The sequence below is a fragment of the Glandiceps talaboti genome, chromosome 22 (genome assembly GCF_964340395.1).
Source record: "Glandiceps talaboti chromosome 22, keGlaTala1.1, whole genome shotgun sequence".
Lineage (NCBI taxonomy): Eukaryota > Metazoa > Hemichordata > Enteropneusta > Spengelidae > Glandiceps > Glandiceps talaboti.
In genome coordinates this window covers 8,414,300-8,434,732 of record NC_135570.1, presented here as the reverse complement: position 1 = coordinate 8,434,732, position 20,433 = coordinate 8,414,300, and the positions used below count along the sequence as shown (strand labels likewise).

The 20,433-nt window shown below is 37.8% G+C and overlaps 1 protein-coding gene across 2 annotated transcripts; it reads left to right on the top strand.

The window, feature by feature from the left end:
* Window positions 1–3,288: 3,288 nt before the first annotated feature.
* Window positions 3,289–19,617, top strand: LOC144452267 (uncharacterized). Of its 2 annotated transcripts, none has more exons than XM_078143331.1 (3): window positions 3,289–3,348; window positions 13,949–14,641; window positions 17,979–19,617. In XM_078143331.1, the coding sequence occupies exons 2-3, from the start codon at window positions 14,018–14,020 to the stop codon at window positions 18,459–18,461; spliced, it is 1,107 nt and encodes a 368-aa protein (XP_077999457.1). In that variant the 5' UTR covers window positions 3,289–3,348; window positions 13,949–14,017; the 3' UTR covers window positions 18,462–19,617. The 2 variants fall into 2 exon arrangements, with proteins under 2 accessions (XP_077999457.1, XP_077999458.1); XM_078143332.1 differs by lacking the exon at window positions 3,289–3,348 and adding an exon at window positions 12,213–12,292.
* Window positions 19,618–20,433: the final 816 nt, after the last annotated feature.

Genomic DNA, 20,433 nt, shown 5'->3' with positions numbered 1-20,433 from the left:
TATGGAGAAAGAACACACACAGATCGATCGATGTCACAGGTTTAACTGGACCTGGCCTGGTCTAAGTTCTCTCTAAATAAAAAAATACAACATTTTACAACAAATAAAAAACCTATAGTACACTTGCAAATTACTGATAGCTGATTATGGCAAATAAAACTACTCACAATGTTAGATGTAAAATCTCATTTGTATCGTACGTATCGAAGCGAAGACTTGCAATTGGGCAACAACGACGTGGTTGACGGGTATTCACGGATGAAATGTGCAGTTCCACACCATGCATTATTCACAGTTCCTACAAAACGTTGAGTTTCCAAGCAATAACAGAGTTCAGAACTCGATCCTCATACAGGAATCCCAACAGCATATACTACAGCAACATTGTAGGTCGTCACAAATCAAATTCTGACGTGCAGCTCCCAGAACTGGCAAAAATTGTTTGTACTCGTGTCAACACGATCATTTATTATTATTGACACAAGATGTCCTTCATAGTGTATGCAAATTCAATCAAATTGTTTATCTCCTTTCCGTCCACCTGTCGAAACATATTATGCTAATTTACTACTAAACAGTAACTGGTACGATATGTGGTATGCGAGCAACCATACTTTTGATTTGCATATCTTGCCAACAACTCTGACCGAGCGGTCAACCTTATGTCGCTGACCCTGGCCAGTAAACCGTCTTTTTGTTAAACATGTCACCACTTTGTGACATGCAGTTTCTCGTGTAATGCTATAAATTACACATGCCATGGACACGTGGGTGTGATATCCTGATATTATCCTTTGATATAAAAGTAATGATATATCACAGGCAACCACTCCAAATAATCCAACAACCAACTATAAACTTGTTAAGATAAAATGTCCTTGGTCCAAAAATAAAGATGGGAAATAGTTGATATCGTTTCAACTGCTTTTGAATTATCCGAACTAATGCAACATGCCAAGATTTCAATAAGTTTAACTAATTTTAGCGTAGACAAAACAGCATTCTACAACCTACACCATAGAAACTAAATGCATGGCTCAAGGCGACGCTACAGAAAACCGTAATACGTGACGCGCACAGGCTAGTTGTTAGAAAGACAAAAGATTACACAGAATGGTCACGAGGAACGCTGTTCGGAGGTAACTGTTGGACCAGATGAGTGATATAGTACTACTAGCCTCGTTTGAATGAATCGTCGTTTCCCTGTGTTTCACAATAAAAGTAATAGCTGCATTTTGAACCAGTCAAATCATTCAGCCAACCAGCTTTGTTTCACCGATCAGATCACATGTAATTGCAAGACCTCGGAATTGTTTTAGCCGCATTGGGTTGCCATTGGTGGGTAAGGCCTAAAGAAAAAAATTGTTTGGTTCCGGTTCCCCGACCCCCACCTAGTTTTTCACTGTCGACACTAAACTTTTTTTGTACGTATTCGAGAAAAAAACAATAAAATCGTGAAAATTGTGAAGTCTTGCAAGAAACAATTGATGCGGAAACTGACATAACCGGAACGGAATATTTTTGTATAGAGTCTAGATCTGTAAATACACCATGGTGTGTCAGGGCGCTCTCGAGCATCAATCAACCTATCCTTATATATCAGGCCAATGAGGGCGGAATGACACAACTTATCGTGGGAGGTGTCGACCGTCTAGTTTATGGCATTGTTTAGTAAGATGAGAACACTTTTTAAGTCCCGTTCCCAGAGCCTGAGTAACGTAAATACAAGAACGTAATTAGCTCAGAATTTGAAACAAATGGGACTACAAAGATAAGGATGCAAAATTATGGATAATGTAGTCCTCCCCCCCCAAAAAAACACACCAAAACAAACAAACAAACAAACAAACAACAACAACAACAGCAACAACAGCAGCAGCAACAACAACAACAACAACAACAACAACAACAAACAACAACAACAACAACAACAACACCTGTAAAATCGTAATTTGAAGCGTCACGGCAGCGGTTTCAAGTTTTACATCACAGTAGGCGGAAGTTAGATCGATGACGTGTGTATGACATCATAGCCACTTTCGAAAATAATGTTATACCATGATTACGTTGATGAACACAAGGGTTGACTTACAGAAGCCTTATAAGATTTTCAATATTTGCCAATCATGATTAGATAAAGAATTTATGATATGGTTAAAATGACGTTTAATTCTTTTTAAAAATAATATTGCGTACATGATTCAGAATATTTAGTCTGTAATACCGTCACATCTATATCCACGTGTGCGAAAAGTTTATATGTACTATGACGGACGTAGGCAAACAATTCGTCAAGTTCGTAACGCGTTCATATCAATGGAGAAGCTAGTTTAATTTTGTCCATATCAATGAATCAAATTTGTAACTTTGATTTAGTTTCGTTCACATTAACTAGTCACGTTTGTAACTCGTCGACTCCAATGGAATCTGAGTTTCGTCCACATTAACAAGCCAAGTTTATAACTCATCCACACCTGTTCAATGGAATCTAGCTTCTTCCACATTAACAAACCAAATGAAACCGAGTTTCGTCTACATTAACTCAAACCAAGTTTGTAACTCATCCACATCAAAGTAGATGACAGGGGCTAATTAGTAATATTGGACTACAATTTGAAGTGCTCTCTTGGCGATGGCGATCTTTTAACGAATCCTTAAAGATACATTAGCTAAATTTTCTCAAAATATCAAAGTTTAGACAGTGTACATGTTAATCAGAGGTCGATTTTATCTACAAGTAGTACAGTAACGGATTGAATAATCATGATCGCTTATTGGGTGCTGATTTTAGGGTGCGGACTCAAAAAATAAATTTGACTCTTGCCTTCATTATACCATATACAGGTATAAAGCTACACAAATATGTACACTCAACGGTGATTTCATGTTGTTTATGATGTATGATATGACAAATTACCCATATCTAACAAAACTATTTTTTTTAAAGTTCCTTATTGCAGCTAGTACAACTTTAAATAACATATAGTTTTTTTGTGTGTGTTATTTTAGCGTAGATTACACCAGCTAGTTTATTTTTTAAGGGACTGCGTAAAGTATTAGAGCGTAAAATAACGGGGGGAGTACAAAGTATCCATATTAATAAATTTGAATAATAGAACGATTTTGGTCACATCTGCGAAGGATTAATTTTCAACAGTGGACTGTTCCCGTCATGCATTAAAAAAATCTCCGTCATTTGAATATACGTTTTATTCTCTGAAAATATGTCACATTTTAATCCTTTGAATAATCAAGCTGTCGTTTGGGTAAATGTAACTGTGTACGTGGCGGGCCGGTAGACCAGAATCAGAACTGTTTTGGCAACGGCAAACATCATAGTACAAACAGGTAAGATACTTAGACTATCAAAGATTGTACTGTACATTATAATTATAAACTCGTTTCTAATGTTTCATGATGTCACGATAGATGCAAACATCGAAGCATCGCGCTACTTGGTCTCCGAGTAAAGCCCCTCTTTTGACTCCACACGATCAGTCACAAACTCATACAGAACGGAGCGGATACAGGTGTACACTACATACAGTATTGTGCGACACGTCTCTGGAATTCATGAAAAAAAAATGTCCAGTGAAGTGAAAATAACACGGGCAACAATGCACAAGCCGTCACTTCCTACGGAATATACGATATGATACCAAATACTTTATATAGAACAAATGTAATGTTTTTAAAGCATCTTCATCATGTGAATTACACATTTAAACTTGTATCAATTTGGAGCTGCATATGAAAATCAAAAGTATCGATCGCTGCTACGATCAACAAATAATGGAGGTATCTATCTAGCTAGATAGGCACAAATCATAGCAAACATTAATATTTCAGACATTCATATCGTATCATGTTAGGTAACAGCTGTAGCAGACATGGGACTATACAAAAAAACTTTATTATGTAGCAATGACTTTGAAAGCTGCAACAGGGATATCTTTTTCATCAAATAAACAAAGATATACCTGTACTCACTACAAACTGTTCAATTACTTATAAAAAATATAAAAAGACATTGCATCTGTTAATTAGTGGTCGATGCCATATGTACGTAGCAGTGTACTGACAATCTTAAATCTTGATCGAAAACTCGGTTTTGAATGTCACCATGTTACAACTGTACTGGTGTATAATCTTGAGTGGAGTATCATTTTTCGACAGTATGTTCACTGAAAATTATTAAAATACCAATAATTAGACATTGTACAGTGAGTGGTTTATATTATCTCAGACCACTACTGGTGAACGATATTACGAGTAAATTATTTTATCTAACAAAACATCAAGAAACGTTCCAGTTACAGTTATAACTTACATACGACTGGTCACTTTATACATGCTACATGCGGGTTACCGATTTTTACAATCACTGAGGTGGCTTTAGTGTTGAAAATGTATCATTCACTGTGTACAGACTATGTGACATCTTTCTACATACACTTTGACAGCCCTACCCTTATCGTTAAACATTGATATGCAGCAGTATGTATGTATGTATGTATGTATGTATGTATGTATGTATGTATGTATGTATGTATGTATGTATGTATGTATGTATGTGTGTATGTATGTATGTATGTATGTATGTATGTATGTGTGTGTGTGTGTGTGTGTGTATGTAGGTAGGTAGGTAGGTAGGTAGGTAGGTAGGTATGTGTGTGTGTGTATGTATGTATGTATGTATGTATGTATGTATGTATGTATGTATGTATGTATGTATGTATGTATGTGTGTGTATGTGTGTATGTATGTATGTATGTATGTATGTATGTATGTATGTATGTATGTATGTATGTATGTATGTATGTATGTATGTATGTATGTGTGTATGTGTGTATGTATGAGTGTATGTATGTATGTATGTGTGTATGTATGTATGTATGTATGTATGTATGTATGTATGTATGTATGTATGTATGTATGTATGTATGTATGTATGTATGTATGTATGTATGTATGTGTGTGTGTGTGTGTGTGCGTGCGTGCGTGCGTGTTGGTAGGCAGGTGGCTGTATGTGTACGGTGTATGTTGGTGTGTATATGAGAGAGTGTGTGGATTGGTGGGTGGGGGCGTGTGTGCGTAGCAGGGATATGACATGATCAGGGTTGGGCCTTTCTGCAAAGCAGTTATTAGCCATGGCAAATCTACCACTTTCTACCTTTGAAGGGGTCAAGCACACGTTAAATCACATCCACAACTATGAGTGTAGTGCGCTTGTGTGTATGTGGTGATGGATGTGCTCTGTGGTGATAAAGGGGTATATATATGCTTCTTAAAATACATTGCTGTCAATATTTCTTTATCGGCGGCCCTCGTGTTCTATGCAGATGTGAACACTGATAACCAGGCTATAATTATATGATAGAATGTAGTAACCTCAGTTGTGCAATATGCTTTCACCCCAGAAAAGAAAAGTCATGGTAACACATGGACGTCCTTTGTCAATAAGTTGCATGAGATAACTGAGCTTAATAGTGAATGGTACTGATGTAACAAATCTTAGTAGTCAACTGAAAGACATTTATATCGATAGTATTTGGGACCAACAATTCAAAAAAACTGACAACAACAAATTACGTACATATAACAAATTTAAATGAAATTATGAATTTGAACCATATCTAGAACAAGTAAATACTGTTTAGGACAGAATTGGCATAACTAAGCTCAGGATCTCAAAACATTATTTACCAATCGAAAGACTACGATACAAAGGAATTTCCCCAGATGAAAGAATATGTCATTTATGTAACACTAAATCTATTGGTGATGAAATCCATGCTATAATACATCTGTAATTGAAGCTAGAAACCAATTTCAGAGAACAATTGAAATCAGTTTATGACCAAAGTTTTTCAAAATTATCACAGAAAGAATAATTCAAAAGAATAATGAGTTCAGATGATGATTTTATCACGAATATAATAGCTTTGGAAAATTATCTAATTTATTATTTTATCTTTGTATTTAATACTGTAGTGTTTATACATATTTATAATTATCTAATGTTTTTGTTGATTCTGTATTCTGTTTTTGACTTTAGATAATGTTTGTTTGTTTTTTACATTATTTCATGTCAAATAAAATATACTATAGTATACTCCTATACAATCGAATGACACAGAAATGATTTATATGTATATCCAGGATAAAGTTCACCATACAGTAAATTATCACACAAGTACCATAGCGTACACAATTACGTGGACTTTGAGTTCAGCATAGTACAATTAGCCTATGCTAAGGGAACGAGCAGAATTTACAGAGGGGGGCTTAGGACATAATATTGTGATCAAATATTTTCACAGCCCCCCCCCCCCCTTGCGCTCTCAAAAAAAATGCATGCCTCCCACGCCCCCTAGAAATGAACATAATAGTTTGGTAGGCAGTTTCGTCTACAGTTTAACCTATAAAGATATATTAATTATAATAAGGCAGACACACACATTGGCTTCATTTTCGACTGCCTCATACTTGTAGATAAGTGAATTTTGCAAATGTACAAGATAAACGACTGCTTTTGGGGTTTGATTTTGTTCAAAGAGTCATTTCTGCTCTCCACACGCACACACACAGAGAGAGATAGAAAGAGAGAGAGAGAGAGGGAGAGAGAGAGAGAGAGGGAGAGGGGGAGAGAGAGAGAGAGAGAGAGAGAGAGAGAGAGAGAGAGAGAGAGAGAGAGAGAGAGAGAGAGAGAGAGAGAGAGAGAGAGAGATTTCTTGCCCCCATTCTTTCAAAATGTTCATGACGGTGGTGACTTCGCAAACCAATTCTTTTCCTGGGCCCCCATATTCTCCTCAGCTCCCCCCCTCCGCCTTAAAATCTGCTTGTTCCCTAAAGTGGTATGTACATATGATAGCTGTAGTTTTGAATAACTTTCAGCAACTTATTTGGTAAAAACACAAAACACCTTCGTACCCCATCTATCGTAGTCTAATATTTCGCGGTGAGTGAACTTGCGCGATCACAGAAACAAGTTTAACTTTACCCCTTTCATATATACTAATATAGTTGGCTAAATACGTCAATGTTATCGATACAGTCTAATACTGTCGACATTTTATTGTATTCTGATAGAAACATTCTGATACATATCTCGGGTAACAAGTAAAGTACCTGTGGGTCAGGCTAGTCCGTGATTTAAAGATAATAGTCTGTACAGTTTCTGATACGGACCAATCAAATTGTGTTAAAAGTCACCTCGGCTGATATACACGACGGTATGTAAAAAACCAACCTATGTAACTAATTTATAGATATAAGACAGAACAAAGTGCGAAATGATCTGTAAATACAATGCATGTGTCGTACACAGCCTCGTAGACAGAGTGGTTGTCTGACAGAATAATTACTATACAGGTTGCAATTGCCCAGTAGTATTTGTTATGTACAAAATGAAACGCTCTATGGTGAGTAGTATTTATATTGTCCACGTCTACATGTATGCCGTATCCGATGGTGGGTCTCTGTTTATGTATCTCTGTGCCACGTTATTTTGTCGTTATATAATTATGTGTCCTTGAGTTGCACACGTAGTTCATCTTCAGTGCAATATTGCTACGCCCTTTTAACTAAATGACAATGTCAGCAGTTTTACAGTTGGTGATCGACCTCACTCTCTTATCGTCCGGAAAAAAACGGGACAGATACCGGGAATTCGGCGTCAGTCAGAGTCTAAGAATAGTTTTGAGTTTGCAGTTATTTTACTCAATCACCGTGACATTGTTTCAAATGGCAAGTACTCGAGATATTCCGACACTGGTTCATATCCCAAGACAGGGAGTAAGAAATATTATGTTCTCGCAACCGTGGGCCAGCTGAATTTTGACAGCTCACCCACCGGGCTCAAGCACAACACAAGAGTACGTCCAGATAAGAGTTGTAGTTGCAGTTGTGAGCGTGATGAACCATTGTATGCAGTTACACACCAATACAATGGTTCATCACGCTTCTTGTACATGTTCTACATCCTGGGCTTCACCTCAGATATCATTCAGAAGGAGGTACATGACACTACACAAACCACAGGGGGCAGTGAGCATGTAATTGATTGATTGATTGATTGATTGATTGATTGATTGATCTATTATTTGGTTGAATGATTGATCGATTGAATGATCTTATAATGGGCGAGAGATCACTTACATTAACAGTTTGCTTTATCTCTCATCTGCTGGGAGATTATCATACTGGACAAACATTCGACCATGCATAAACTAGTAAGGACCAATTATAAGCTTAGGAGTGTTTTAATTTAGATAAGAGAGAGAAGAATGGACAAGGCGTCTTTATATAGTCAAGAAAAGAGAGAATTACATACAACCTCAGACTTTTAGTGGTCTGAAATATAGCTTAGAGCGAAGTAACCAGGGAAAGAAAAAGAAATAGTTTTAAAACTCAATGAGTGAATTGATCAATATCACACACAAAATAAGTTATATTGCACCACAAAAAATGATCATTCAATCGATTAATCATTCAACCAAATAATCAATCAATCAATAAATCAACCGAGTGATCAATCAATTACATGCTCGCTGCCCCTGTGCACAAACATTGTGACATGCACTGATCACGTGATCAGTTAGAGGATTCAATAACCCAAAACAATGGCTCATATATAACGAGATAGACAAAGTTGTTGATGGTTGTGATTCGACATTCTGTGGCCAGAGATCATACTGTTGAATTGGGCAAATCCATTTACGAAAAACAAGTTATTAGCGATGTGTCAAGAAAAGGGGTGGTATTAAAGTGGAATCGCGGTGACTCTGGCGGTGACTACTCTGTGTGAATCTGTGTGTGTAATGTTACGGCCATTCTCTTAACATCAGTCCGTTGCTAGGAAAATGATAGACTCGACAAGTTGTTTATGAGCGAACGAAGTCACACATTATGATAATGGTGGGACACCCTGCTGTAGAATGGAATGATCCAAAGCTCACCTTTGGATCTTGGCAATGGAGGACTTGGAAAACAATTAATATCCGATGACATGACCAGGGCTAGTACATTTACTATATTTTCACACAGGGGAGACTTGAATCCTGCTTAGAAGAGTTACTGTCAAGCATAGCCATGATGTGTCAAACTTAGCCGGTAAGAGGACATTGTATGCATGGTGATTATCAGGTGTGATGTATTCCTTGTGTTCGAGGCTCTTTTTGAAGTTTTACAGGCTGCCCCAACCAGAGGAACAGCCTCGGAATATTGCTTATCATGAGTCGTACAAATTGTAACAGTATGCAACGAGCCACAGGCACTCGAATCAATGTGTATGATTTTTATAAAAAAATGTACAGTGAAATGTATATTCATATACATTTTTCCCCCAAATCATACAGATTGCTTCGAGTGCCTGTGCAACGAGCAAACTTCCCTATATCATGGAAGTGTATCACTGATGGTGATACTTCCATGTCCATGATACTAACATGCCTCTATCTACATCATATCAACATTTGAATGTGTATTCCGCGATGCAGCCCACAAATCCAGAGACATAATTGTGCATGGTCGTGCAGTATTGTACGATTACCGTAGACCTCTGCATCACTGTAGCCTGGCCATCGTAGCCGGTGATGAAGGTACTAGCTAGAGGACCATATCTTCTCCTAACTTCGTAGTGTAGTACAGTAACTCGTGAGCATGTGTTCGACAAATTGCATGGACAAGATAAGATAAGGACATCACAAGTTTGGAGCGTGGACGTCAGGTTTTTACGTCATACCAGATCACGGCAGATAGAGTTCAGGTACCGCGTGTTCCCATGAAGTTAACCACGACGGAGTGTCCCAACGAGGACACGATAGAGGGAGATCTAGACCCAATGTAGGCGAAGGAGGGTGGTAGCGGAGATTTTGGGATTTAGCTGCAATAACTGTAGCTTTGATTTTATTTTGCAATTATTTTTTACATCATGTTTTTTTTCTTTTCTTCTAGAACAATTATTGTTTTCTGCGATTTATTTTTGAGTAGGTTTTCGAGGGATATGTGCTTCAAACTGTTACTTGAAAGTTGAAGTGTACATGTATAAATGATGTATGTGAATGATGACATCGTATATGTAGCCGACGTGTATCACACTTCAGTGACGGTTTACGGTAAACACCAATGTGTACAATATCTACATATATACGGGGTCATCAGGTTACTCTTTGTATGCAGATATGGAATAAACAATTTCCAGAGGTCACGTCATCTGTTTACCAGTAGACAGGTCACCATATGCCACTGTAGACGTTCGCTGAACGTGATTTTTTGACAACTCACCATCAATACTTCACTTCCTATTGTTTGTGAACTCCGGCGAACTCGTCACCGTGACTTCTATAGGCTGATGAGATTTACGCCACAGTCAAGTCTACGGGTATGTCTTTGACACAGTCGGCCCTAGCGTGCACGTGTTTGCTACCGATCATCCGATCCATTCTTTCAATGAATAACTCGGTATATGATCCATGACAGCACGCTACAACATGACATACGTAGAATGTATATATCCGCCGATTGTGTCGGATTTGTGAATAGCTGGCCGACATTTATATCAGCCAAAAGCTGGTGAAATTACACAAGTATTTAACTTACAGACGAACTTGTCTGCGTCAAATTGTTCTACGTCTTCCGCAAATCAATGAAATTGAAGACAGTATGTTGTCAGACGATTTCACGGATACATGTACCTATTAAAATAGTGCATTTCTAAATTATATGAGGTGAGACGTAGCATACGAAACCCAGGGACGAAACCTGTGGGGTTATGCCGCATCCGTTGAACTTCGAAGTCAACTGTCATGCTGAATATTCCGGATATGTTGTACAATTTACGTACACTCCATATGCTTGCATTTTAGCTTTTGCTGGTCGGTCGGTCACAAACAAGTTCTTGCATTTCTATAACGTCGCCGGACCAGATCATATATGTGAGGTGCAAGATGAAAGGGCTAACCTGTTTTGGTGAGAGGCCGTCAGACCAAACAATGGTAATATGTAGATATGTCACGGTGGTATAAATGGAATGTGATTAACTCCTCTCTTCACCAACCTACCGATAAGACTTTGGGTCCGGTTATTGTGAACGACGGCATGGTAGTAAACAACTTGGATGATGTGTTTTTCAGGCTAAGGAAACAATGTAATATCACACAGGTCATTGCCCATTGCTTTAAAAACAACTCAACGGTAACGTTGAATAAATCACATACAGTTGCTGTCTACAAACAGTAGCCGTTGTCATGTGTACGTTTGAACCATGGGAGTGGTGCCAGTCTCGGTTTACCGTCGACCTCGACTCCTAGCCGGAGTTCAATAAAACTAGGAAAACTAACAAAACATGAACACAAAGAAGGACGTGTCAAAACAATTTTAGAACAAATGTAAGCATAGCAGCAGCAACAACAACAATATTACCAGTTCTAGCTGCTTTTGTAATTGGCCTGGTTTGAACTTCAACTTGGACGTCACTGTGACATTCAAATCGAAATTATTTTTGTCAAAACAACGCAGAGTGTGATTGAAACTATCATAAGTCAACTAAGTTGGAATGAGAGTCTTGGTTACCACATAGACCCTCCACCCTGGGTGGAGGGTCTATCGTTACCACACCATCAGACCCCAAAAATAATGACTGACCCATTACAAATGTAGTATTAGCGCGCCATCAACGCTGAATGCCAAGTTTCCATGTTAATGTAAACGCGTTTATATTAGCATTCCTCAAATGTTAATAATTACATTGGCAAACATGTTATTTATTCCTGGCCCTCAAACTTGTGTTGCGCTATATATGCCCCTCAACAGGAAAAGATCACAGTATTGGCTTGTTTATCAGAAAATATGGATATAATTAGAGATTAAATGATGGCACAAAGTGCATTGTAAACATAACAATGTTAACGTTTCAACAACCCGGGGTTCCACAGTCGGCCTTGTTTCGGACCCCCAAGCAGACAATATATGCATTCCTTGTCCTTGAAGTTACGGTGATTTCAAGTCGACCATAGCGACGTGATGGCATCCACCGAGTGGTGACATAACACTGACATGTAACAAGAAACGTAACACTGACAATATTGACAATGTTGATTTCCATATGTTGACAGCAACAGATGACATGGCGATTGAAAACTGTACACACAGGGTCTTATTGGGTGTCCAATGAGTTCTACTGATCAATATGAGTGTTTACGTTCAATGCAGAAATGTACTCACGTTCGATTCGTTTATTTGTTCCATGGATATACGTATGCAATGATGACTGGACAAGATTGACACTGAGGTAGGGCAGACGTACTCAAAACACGATTTGGTCGATTTGACCTGATCTGATTCATTAATGTAGTAATAGCGTCGACGTATAGTGTATAGTGATGGTGTGTAGACCTACCTATCCAGGCCATTTGATAACTAATGTAGTCTGAACTTCAAACCTGGATAAAATTTCAGACTTGTTCATAAGCTTTCGGATTCAGCAGCCCAATTTTCTTATTTGACACCAAAAAACACTTTAGTAATGTTTGTCCGCTATAAAGGTAAATATAAACTAAAACTTAACCCCGTGACGAAATTCCATTTACTAATTTTCATTGCAATTTTGGTGACGTCATTTCTAGCAGTTTAGGAAAACATCAATGAATAATTCTGCCGTGAAGATTGAACACAAAGGGCACAATTTGCTAACATATTCTCTCTTTCTAGTAACCGTCATTGTATGATGTATACCTTCCAGTCCGATGGGGTTTCCCCGCGGCGGCGATAATGCGGTTATATAATTTCATAACCACGCGATTGACAACGGAACATCATAGACAGTGCAGTAACTTATGATCACATTACCTCCCTCATTAAGATGTTACCGAATTTTTAAAGTAGCATCGACGACTTAAATATAATTTTGGTCTGTATTTGCAACTTTCAAGTTACACTCTTCGACAATGGACAAAACAGTAAATACTACAACTCTTACACGGGTACCCTTATCAACGTCGAATTAGTACATATTAACCTGTGTAGGCTTCAGTTTGTTTGAACGATGTAGTGTCTACAACCAGACTACAATAGTGATCTGGGATCGGTTCAGTGCAGTGTAGTGTGTGAGTTCGACATTTTCGCGTGACGATCGGCACAGTGACACTCTATGCAAAACTTTGTGTAGTTTCTGTTGTGTCTATCACAGTACTCCGCAAAGGCGGTTGTTATATAACGATAGCCCTCGATTGTACAATGTTGTTTGGCCTACTTCAGTAACAAAACTCTGTTGTTTTCTAGTTAACTGTTTTTCCGCGTGCTCAGGCAATGTGTGTTCACTACCTTGCTCAATATCCGATGTTTCGTAATGGTCCAAATAGTACAGTACAAGAAAAGAAACACTTTCTAAGAATCCATCCTGAGACTCACGTGATTACGTGCATATAACGTCTTCTATCCTTCCGCATAACGGGCAATAATGTACCAATGTTTCTATGATTTCGTCTAGCATAGGACCCTTTAACTGAGTTTAAACTGAAAATTCATTGCAGTTTTGAAGATCATTTATGTCTTGTTTGAAAATTGTAAGATTTGTTGTTTGGCAGAACTATTCGACACTCTGAGAATAATATGTTTGAATGAAAGTATTTGATGTGGTTCAAGTCACACCTGATATACTGACGATGCGTTCAGATGTACTGACTGTGAATACACTGAATATACTTGCACTGAATATATACTTGATCTGTATCGAAAGGTATTATCATTCTGATACCAATTTTTTTTTTCTCTCTCTCTCTCTCTCTCTCTGTCACTGTCACTTTGTCTCTCTCTGTCTCTGTCTCTCTCTGTCTGTCTGTCTGTCTGTCTGTCTGTCTGTCTGTCTGTCTGTCTGTCTCTCTCTCTCTCTCTATCTCTCTCTCTCTCTCTCTCTCTCTCTCTCTCTCTCTCTCGCTCTCTCTCACAGGCAGGACATTCTAGTACCTTGGGAAAGGAATTCTTCAGAAGACAGAGTTCAACACCGCAAGATACAAACATGACGTCATTTGTTAAAAGTGAAAATGGCGGCCAATTGACAACCCTTGACAAAGAAATTTCTGAAACACCACAGCGAGTGAATAAAACAACCCTAAATCTATTGATATGTGCCGCATTTATTATATTTGAGGTATCCAAACAAGTGGTGACATATGGGACCAAGGAATACAACAACGGCCAGTATCCAATATCGTTAACGACAATTGTAGTCTTCATAGAGCTGGTCAAACTTGTGATATCCTTCATACTACTAGCACACCAAGGGGGTGTTAGTACAATGAAGTTATCCTGGAGATTTGCTATTCCTTCATTTATCTACGGTATGAACAACAACCTGTTTCTGTACGCTCTACATTTCGCGCCTCCACCACTTTGGAACGTTCTCATACAATCTCGTGTGCTGATGACAGCAGTCGTCTACCGTGTCGTCTTTAAAAGGGATGTACCACCACAACGATGGGCGGCGCTCCTTCTTCTAATCGTAGGGATTAGTTTAGCTGAAGTCTCGAACTCTTCATCTGCACACTCAGAAACGGATACCTCGATGTCCCTAGTCTTACGGGCAGTGTTACTAAGTCTAGTGAGTGCGGCACTTTCAACAGCCGCTTCTATATACACAGAGGTATGTATAAAATACACGCATTTATAATTACTGACCAAATTAAGTTTATGTAGCGATGGAATCACGTACTATTGATAATGTACACTATCATGGAGTTTGAAAAGTCCACATAGCCCATACACCCTGTAGTAAATGGAGGGTCTATATATGAACAACCAGATTTTGGATAAACATGGACGCCATTGTGCTAAAGGAAGACATTTACGTATAATATAGGTTAAAACGTATAAGCAGTTCAAAGTTTTTTTTAAAGCATGACTTTCGATCTGCCTTGGTCGACGTTCCTCATCAGAATATACCCATTTCTGCATGTAAATGGTCCTACAAAGTGTTTAACAAATCTGGCATACATTCAACAATTTACAAATATGTCAATTTATAGATATTCCTTATAAGACTGCCCTACATTTCACATACATTCATAGTAGATTGTACTCTGCTATTCATCCTTGAGTAAATACACATGTATTCACGTGGCATGGTACAGCTCAATATGCCATGGTTATAAACGTATGGCATGCACAATTATACAATGCCTTCCACATTTTTCTCGATATTTCTTAAATAGCAAATCCTCATCTACGTGGTCACTTATATGTGGCCATATGGTATGTAAAACCGGGTAGGCCAAAAAGAACATTTTTGAATTTGCATTTTATTTTTTTTCTGATTTTTTTATTTTAGATGGTAGTACTGTACGCATGGCTAAATGTCTGTGTGTGTGTGTGTGTGTGTGTGTGTGTGTGTGTGTGTGTGTGTGTGTGTGTGTGTGTGTGTGTGTTCTTTCCTCATATTTCTCTATTGGGTGTAGTCCCTGCCCAACCCTGTATTTCATAAAAGAAACTTGGCTTTCTAAACAATCACTAATGTTCCGTTTTAAACTTACCACAATCGGCTTCTTCAGAGTTATCTGCACAGTCGTTGAACCCATCACAACACTCCCACCAAGTCACACATTTTCCATTAGCAAACGGGTACTTGAAAGCATGGCATCAACCTAATAGATGAACAAATTGTCAATTATCACAGCAAGTAAATAGTACATAACAATAATCATACCTTTACATGAACAATACTGAACAGTTGCTATCAAAACCAACTGGTGTTCCATATACAAAATTATGATTTTGAATTTTGTCTGTGCAACAAAAGTTCACATGGTTTACCAACAGATATGAATTTTCACTACTTGAAGGGGATCTTTTTTAGTTTCTAGCACAACTAAACTGGTAAGGTTCATTAGTGCTATAGGCAAGGCAAAATGTCTCTGTCTGTCTGTCTGTCTGTCTGTCTGTCTGTCTGTCAGTCTGTGTGTGTAAACAACGTACAGTCAAAAAAACCGCTAGACCGATTGCCATAATATTAGGTGGGTATATTAACCTTGGGTGTCTAGTTGAGAAATTGTTCATATCAAAATGATCTTACCACCGATGTGTGATTTGGGTCAAAGAATGTGATTTTTGGTCAAAAAACTCCAAAACCACTTGACAGATTGGTCTGAAATCTGGCTGGAACATTCTTAGCGGTATTTACATGTATCTTGTTTGGTCAACAATGTTTAATTCCAAAGCGATTAGCAGATTGGACGAAAATTTGGTTGGAACGTTCTTCAGGGTGTTTATATTAAGAATTGTTCACGACATGACGATTCAATCAATGATATGCAAATTAGGGCAAAACATGTGTTTTTGGTCAAAAATCTATAATGCTAAAATAATTCAGTAGATTGGGTTGAAATTTGATGGGAACTTAGTGGTGTTTAGATTAAGAATTGTTATTATCCCATTAGTGATATGCAAATTTGGTCTAAAATGTGTCTTTTTGGTGAAAAATCTGTAATTCCAAAACTACCCAGCAAATTGGGCTGAAATTTAATGGGGTGTATCTTGGTATGTGTTGATGAAGCTGTATTCACAACCATTAGCGATATGCAAATTAGGTCTGAAAATGTCAATTTTGGTCAAAAACTTATATCTCAAAAACTACATGGTGAATGGAACTGAAATTTGGTGGGGGTGTTTCTGGAGGAGTTATTCTGCAAATAGTGTTCAAAACATTTAGACATAACTGGCCTAGCAATCATGACCACGCCCTTAGCAACAGTCAAATTATGCTTTATATCACAGACAACAACAGGGATGGGTAGGCAAGTGAATAAAGATTCATAAAATGTATGCAAATATGCATCGCAACAAGACCATGACCATAGCAACAGCCATTTGAGGTTGTATAATATAAACATAACAACAGGGATTAATAGGCAAGAGAATAAACATTCAAAACTGTATGCAAATATTCCCAGTAACACGACCACGTCCATAGCAACAGACAACTGATGGTGTCTATTGCAAAGATAACAACAGGGATTAATGTGCAAGTGAATAAACATAAAAAATGACATATATGTATCTAGCAACAAGACCATGCACATAACAACAGCCAAATGATGTGTATTGCAAAAATACGAACATAGATGGTTAGGAAAGTCCCATCAGCACATTCTCATTGTCATATTTGGTAACAACATGACAAATAACTAGAAATAAGTGAAACAAAGCTTCAATCACATGTGCTCTGTTTGTAAGACTCGTCCGAAATACACAGCTTCATTATGGAAACTAATAAAAAATTACCCAAAACCTGTTAAAGTATTGTAAATAAAACAATGTGGATATAGCAAACATAAGCTGCGTACGTAGCACTTACTGTGCAAAAATAACATGGAAATGATACACGAGGTACTATTCATTTCACGACCATTGAATATTCTGATGCTCATGCGGCGGACAACAAAAACATTTTGTATATTATTGTTGATGTAGGGATTTCCAGTTACAATAATATGAATCTATTTCTACTTGTAACACTGTTCACTGTTCAACTTGTATACAAAATAAACGACTGTAATATTTTACTATCCACTGCATTTTAAATTGGTTACTTGGAAAAGGCAATCAAATAATAATGACTTCATATAACCGTTTAATTTTATCCAGAAATCTGATTTTTTTTTCAGGCCCGGGGAGAGGCACTGTAGTTTGCAATTGTTCCCACAGGCTGGCTACGAATGCGATATGCACTTGATTGAAAAGTCTCATGGTCTACCAGAATTACAAATAATAAGTAATCTCAAAATAACATCTGTTAATCGTTAACTACTGATTTATACTTTTGCCAGATCCTTTAAAAGACATTTTCTATCGCCGAAATAATTTGTCCGTTTTTCAAAAAATATTGCTCATAGCCCCTGCATTCTTAATTCTATTGGTTAATCCCAATGAGTTCTGACGTTGCAGGCAATGCAACATTAACACTTTCCTTCTCTTTTCTTCGGCAGTATCTCTTCAAAAATGACAGAAGATCATTTTTCGAGCAGCAGGTACAATTATACTTTTTCGGTGCTGTTATGACTGGAATATGGGCCATGTATGTCACCAAGGGAAACCCAATAGCAGTACAGGGAGCCCTCAACGCCACCATTTTGTGGCTCCTGATTCTGACGATTCTTCTAGGCGGTGCAGGTGGTCTACTTGTTGCTGCTATCATAAAGAATATCGATAACATCGCGAAGATTTATTCAGCTACTTTTGCCATTTTTCTTACCGCCATTGTATGCTCCGTGCTTTTCCCAGAAAATTTCAGTTTGAATCTGTTATTTGTGGCCGCCGTTGTCACTATATTGGTATCATCTGTGTTGTATGAGAGAGCTAAACCAAAACCTAAAGACAGTGAAATCAATGGAGCGTCTCCAAAAGTAGTTACTACGTTGCCAAGACAACTGTCGGCTGACATCGGCTTGAAAACCGAACATAAGGGATAAACGAGACCAATTTTTCTACCTTGTAAAGCAGAAAAGTTCTATCATAAAGTCGTCTATATTTAGGACACTTGAAAGTAATACTTGTCTATCAAGTCAATCCTTCATGTTACCACACAACGAAACCCTGTCAAACCAGACAAGTTTCTCATTTTGAAGTACACGTAGCTATAGAGTATGTCGGGAAACATTTCAACCCTTAATATATTCGTTCTAGACTGAATAAATTACTACATATCATTTCCTCGACTCTATTCTATTCTAGAAAAAAATGTGTGTCAAAATATTTCACAAAAAAGAGCAAGAAATTGTAGTTCTCGTAACTTTAGCGGGAAAATAGAGCGTTAGGATATATTGTGATGTTGGCTTTACGGACATGAACTGAGCACTATGGCTCTCTATCAATGCGGAGGGGAATAAAGGCACTCTACTTATGAATTTGACGGGAACTTTTAACTAAAATGCGCTCTACTTATGTGCTTAGTGGGAATTAACTTGGTGGGAATTGAAGGTACTACACCTATGAACTTGGCGGGAACTAAAGTTTCTAAAGGAACACAACTTTAAAAGTTTCATGCAACTGAGTACTTCATAAGAATCTTCCATAACCGTTACAGTGCCTGACATACAGCTGTATATTTTGTTATATTTTTTGCACCATGAGGTAGCGGATGAAACATGCCGTTTTCAATACCGGAAATAGAATTGCCATTGTACCATCTACAATGTAGGTGACGTACGTTGTAAACAAACGGTTGATCAGTATTTCTTGGTCGACACCATCATGATTCCGGTCCACGAAGGTCCTTGGCGCGTTTGAGAATTTGATATATCAACTTTGGTAAAATAGTATTGCTAGGTACCGAGATTTGGACGAAACTGGCATGGCCAAGCTAATTAGGTATCCGCGTGGCCTTCACTTCAGTACTGAGAAATGCTTGAAGTGTTCTTGAAAATGATACATGGCACGAAAACGGAAATTAGCCGTTTAACGGTTTATTCGGTACTTCTGAAGTTTTGTATTTCATTATATCCCTTTTCCCCAAATATGGAACTTGTTTTGTCGACGGGGTTTTTACGAGATACAAGTTTTGTGTCGATGATGTATAATGAGTGTGCAATACGTGATTGGTATTCCTTGCCTCTTACAACTTTACAACACTAATTATGAAATGTGCAATATCTGAGTTTCTTCAATACCACAAACGTGGTGTTAAAATCAATAAAATTAATTCCTTAATACAGTATTTATTTGTCACCATTTCCTTGAACAACTTTTGAATTGATGACTTGCCTGAGTGACTCAATGTACGGTGAGATGTAATTAAAATTATATAAATGCAATGGTTGGGGTGTGGTGTGGTGGGGAGTGATATTCAAACAGTAGACAAACACCTGTACTCTTGCCCTGAGAAGTGCGGGCACACACACACACACACACACACACACACACACACACACACACACACACACACACACTCATGGTATTCTGCTTACTGAAGTAAAGGAAACTATCACTTGCAATTACAATTGGCAAAACTCACACCTGGTATCCAGATATTACATGTAAACGATCCGATGACGTAATTTTTTATACGTACCATAAAATGTCGAGGAATCCATACTATAACAATCATATGTTCTAACAATGATATGTTCTAACAATATTAGAAGGCAATTTTAATGTCATAGAAGGAATGTATTGATATTTACAGTATTCTACAATAGTTTAATCAAGGTTTTATGTAAGTATTTTTAAAAGGTTGTGTCAATGCAACAGCTAACGTGTCAGGATATCAATAATTTTACACGACTTTGTTTATTATTAAGACTCAACATAGTACATATTTTGTGAGAATGGGTCACGGTTTTGAAGGGAGCACAGACGGTAGATGGCGCAATACAAAAAAAACTGACCTCAGTTTGTCAACGGTCTCAGAATGATGACAGATGTTAGAAATGGAAACACAATACT

Coding starts and splice junctions, on each gene's coding strand:
- LOC144452267 (XM_078143331.1), top strand. CDS start 14,018: ATGACGTCATTTGTTAAAAGTGAAAATGGCGGCCAATTGACAACCCTT. Junction 14,642..17,978: donor CCGCTTCTATATACACAGAG/GTATGTATAAAA, acceptor TTTCTTCGGCAG/TATCTCTTCAAAAATGACAG.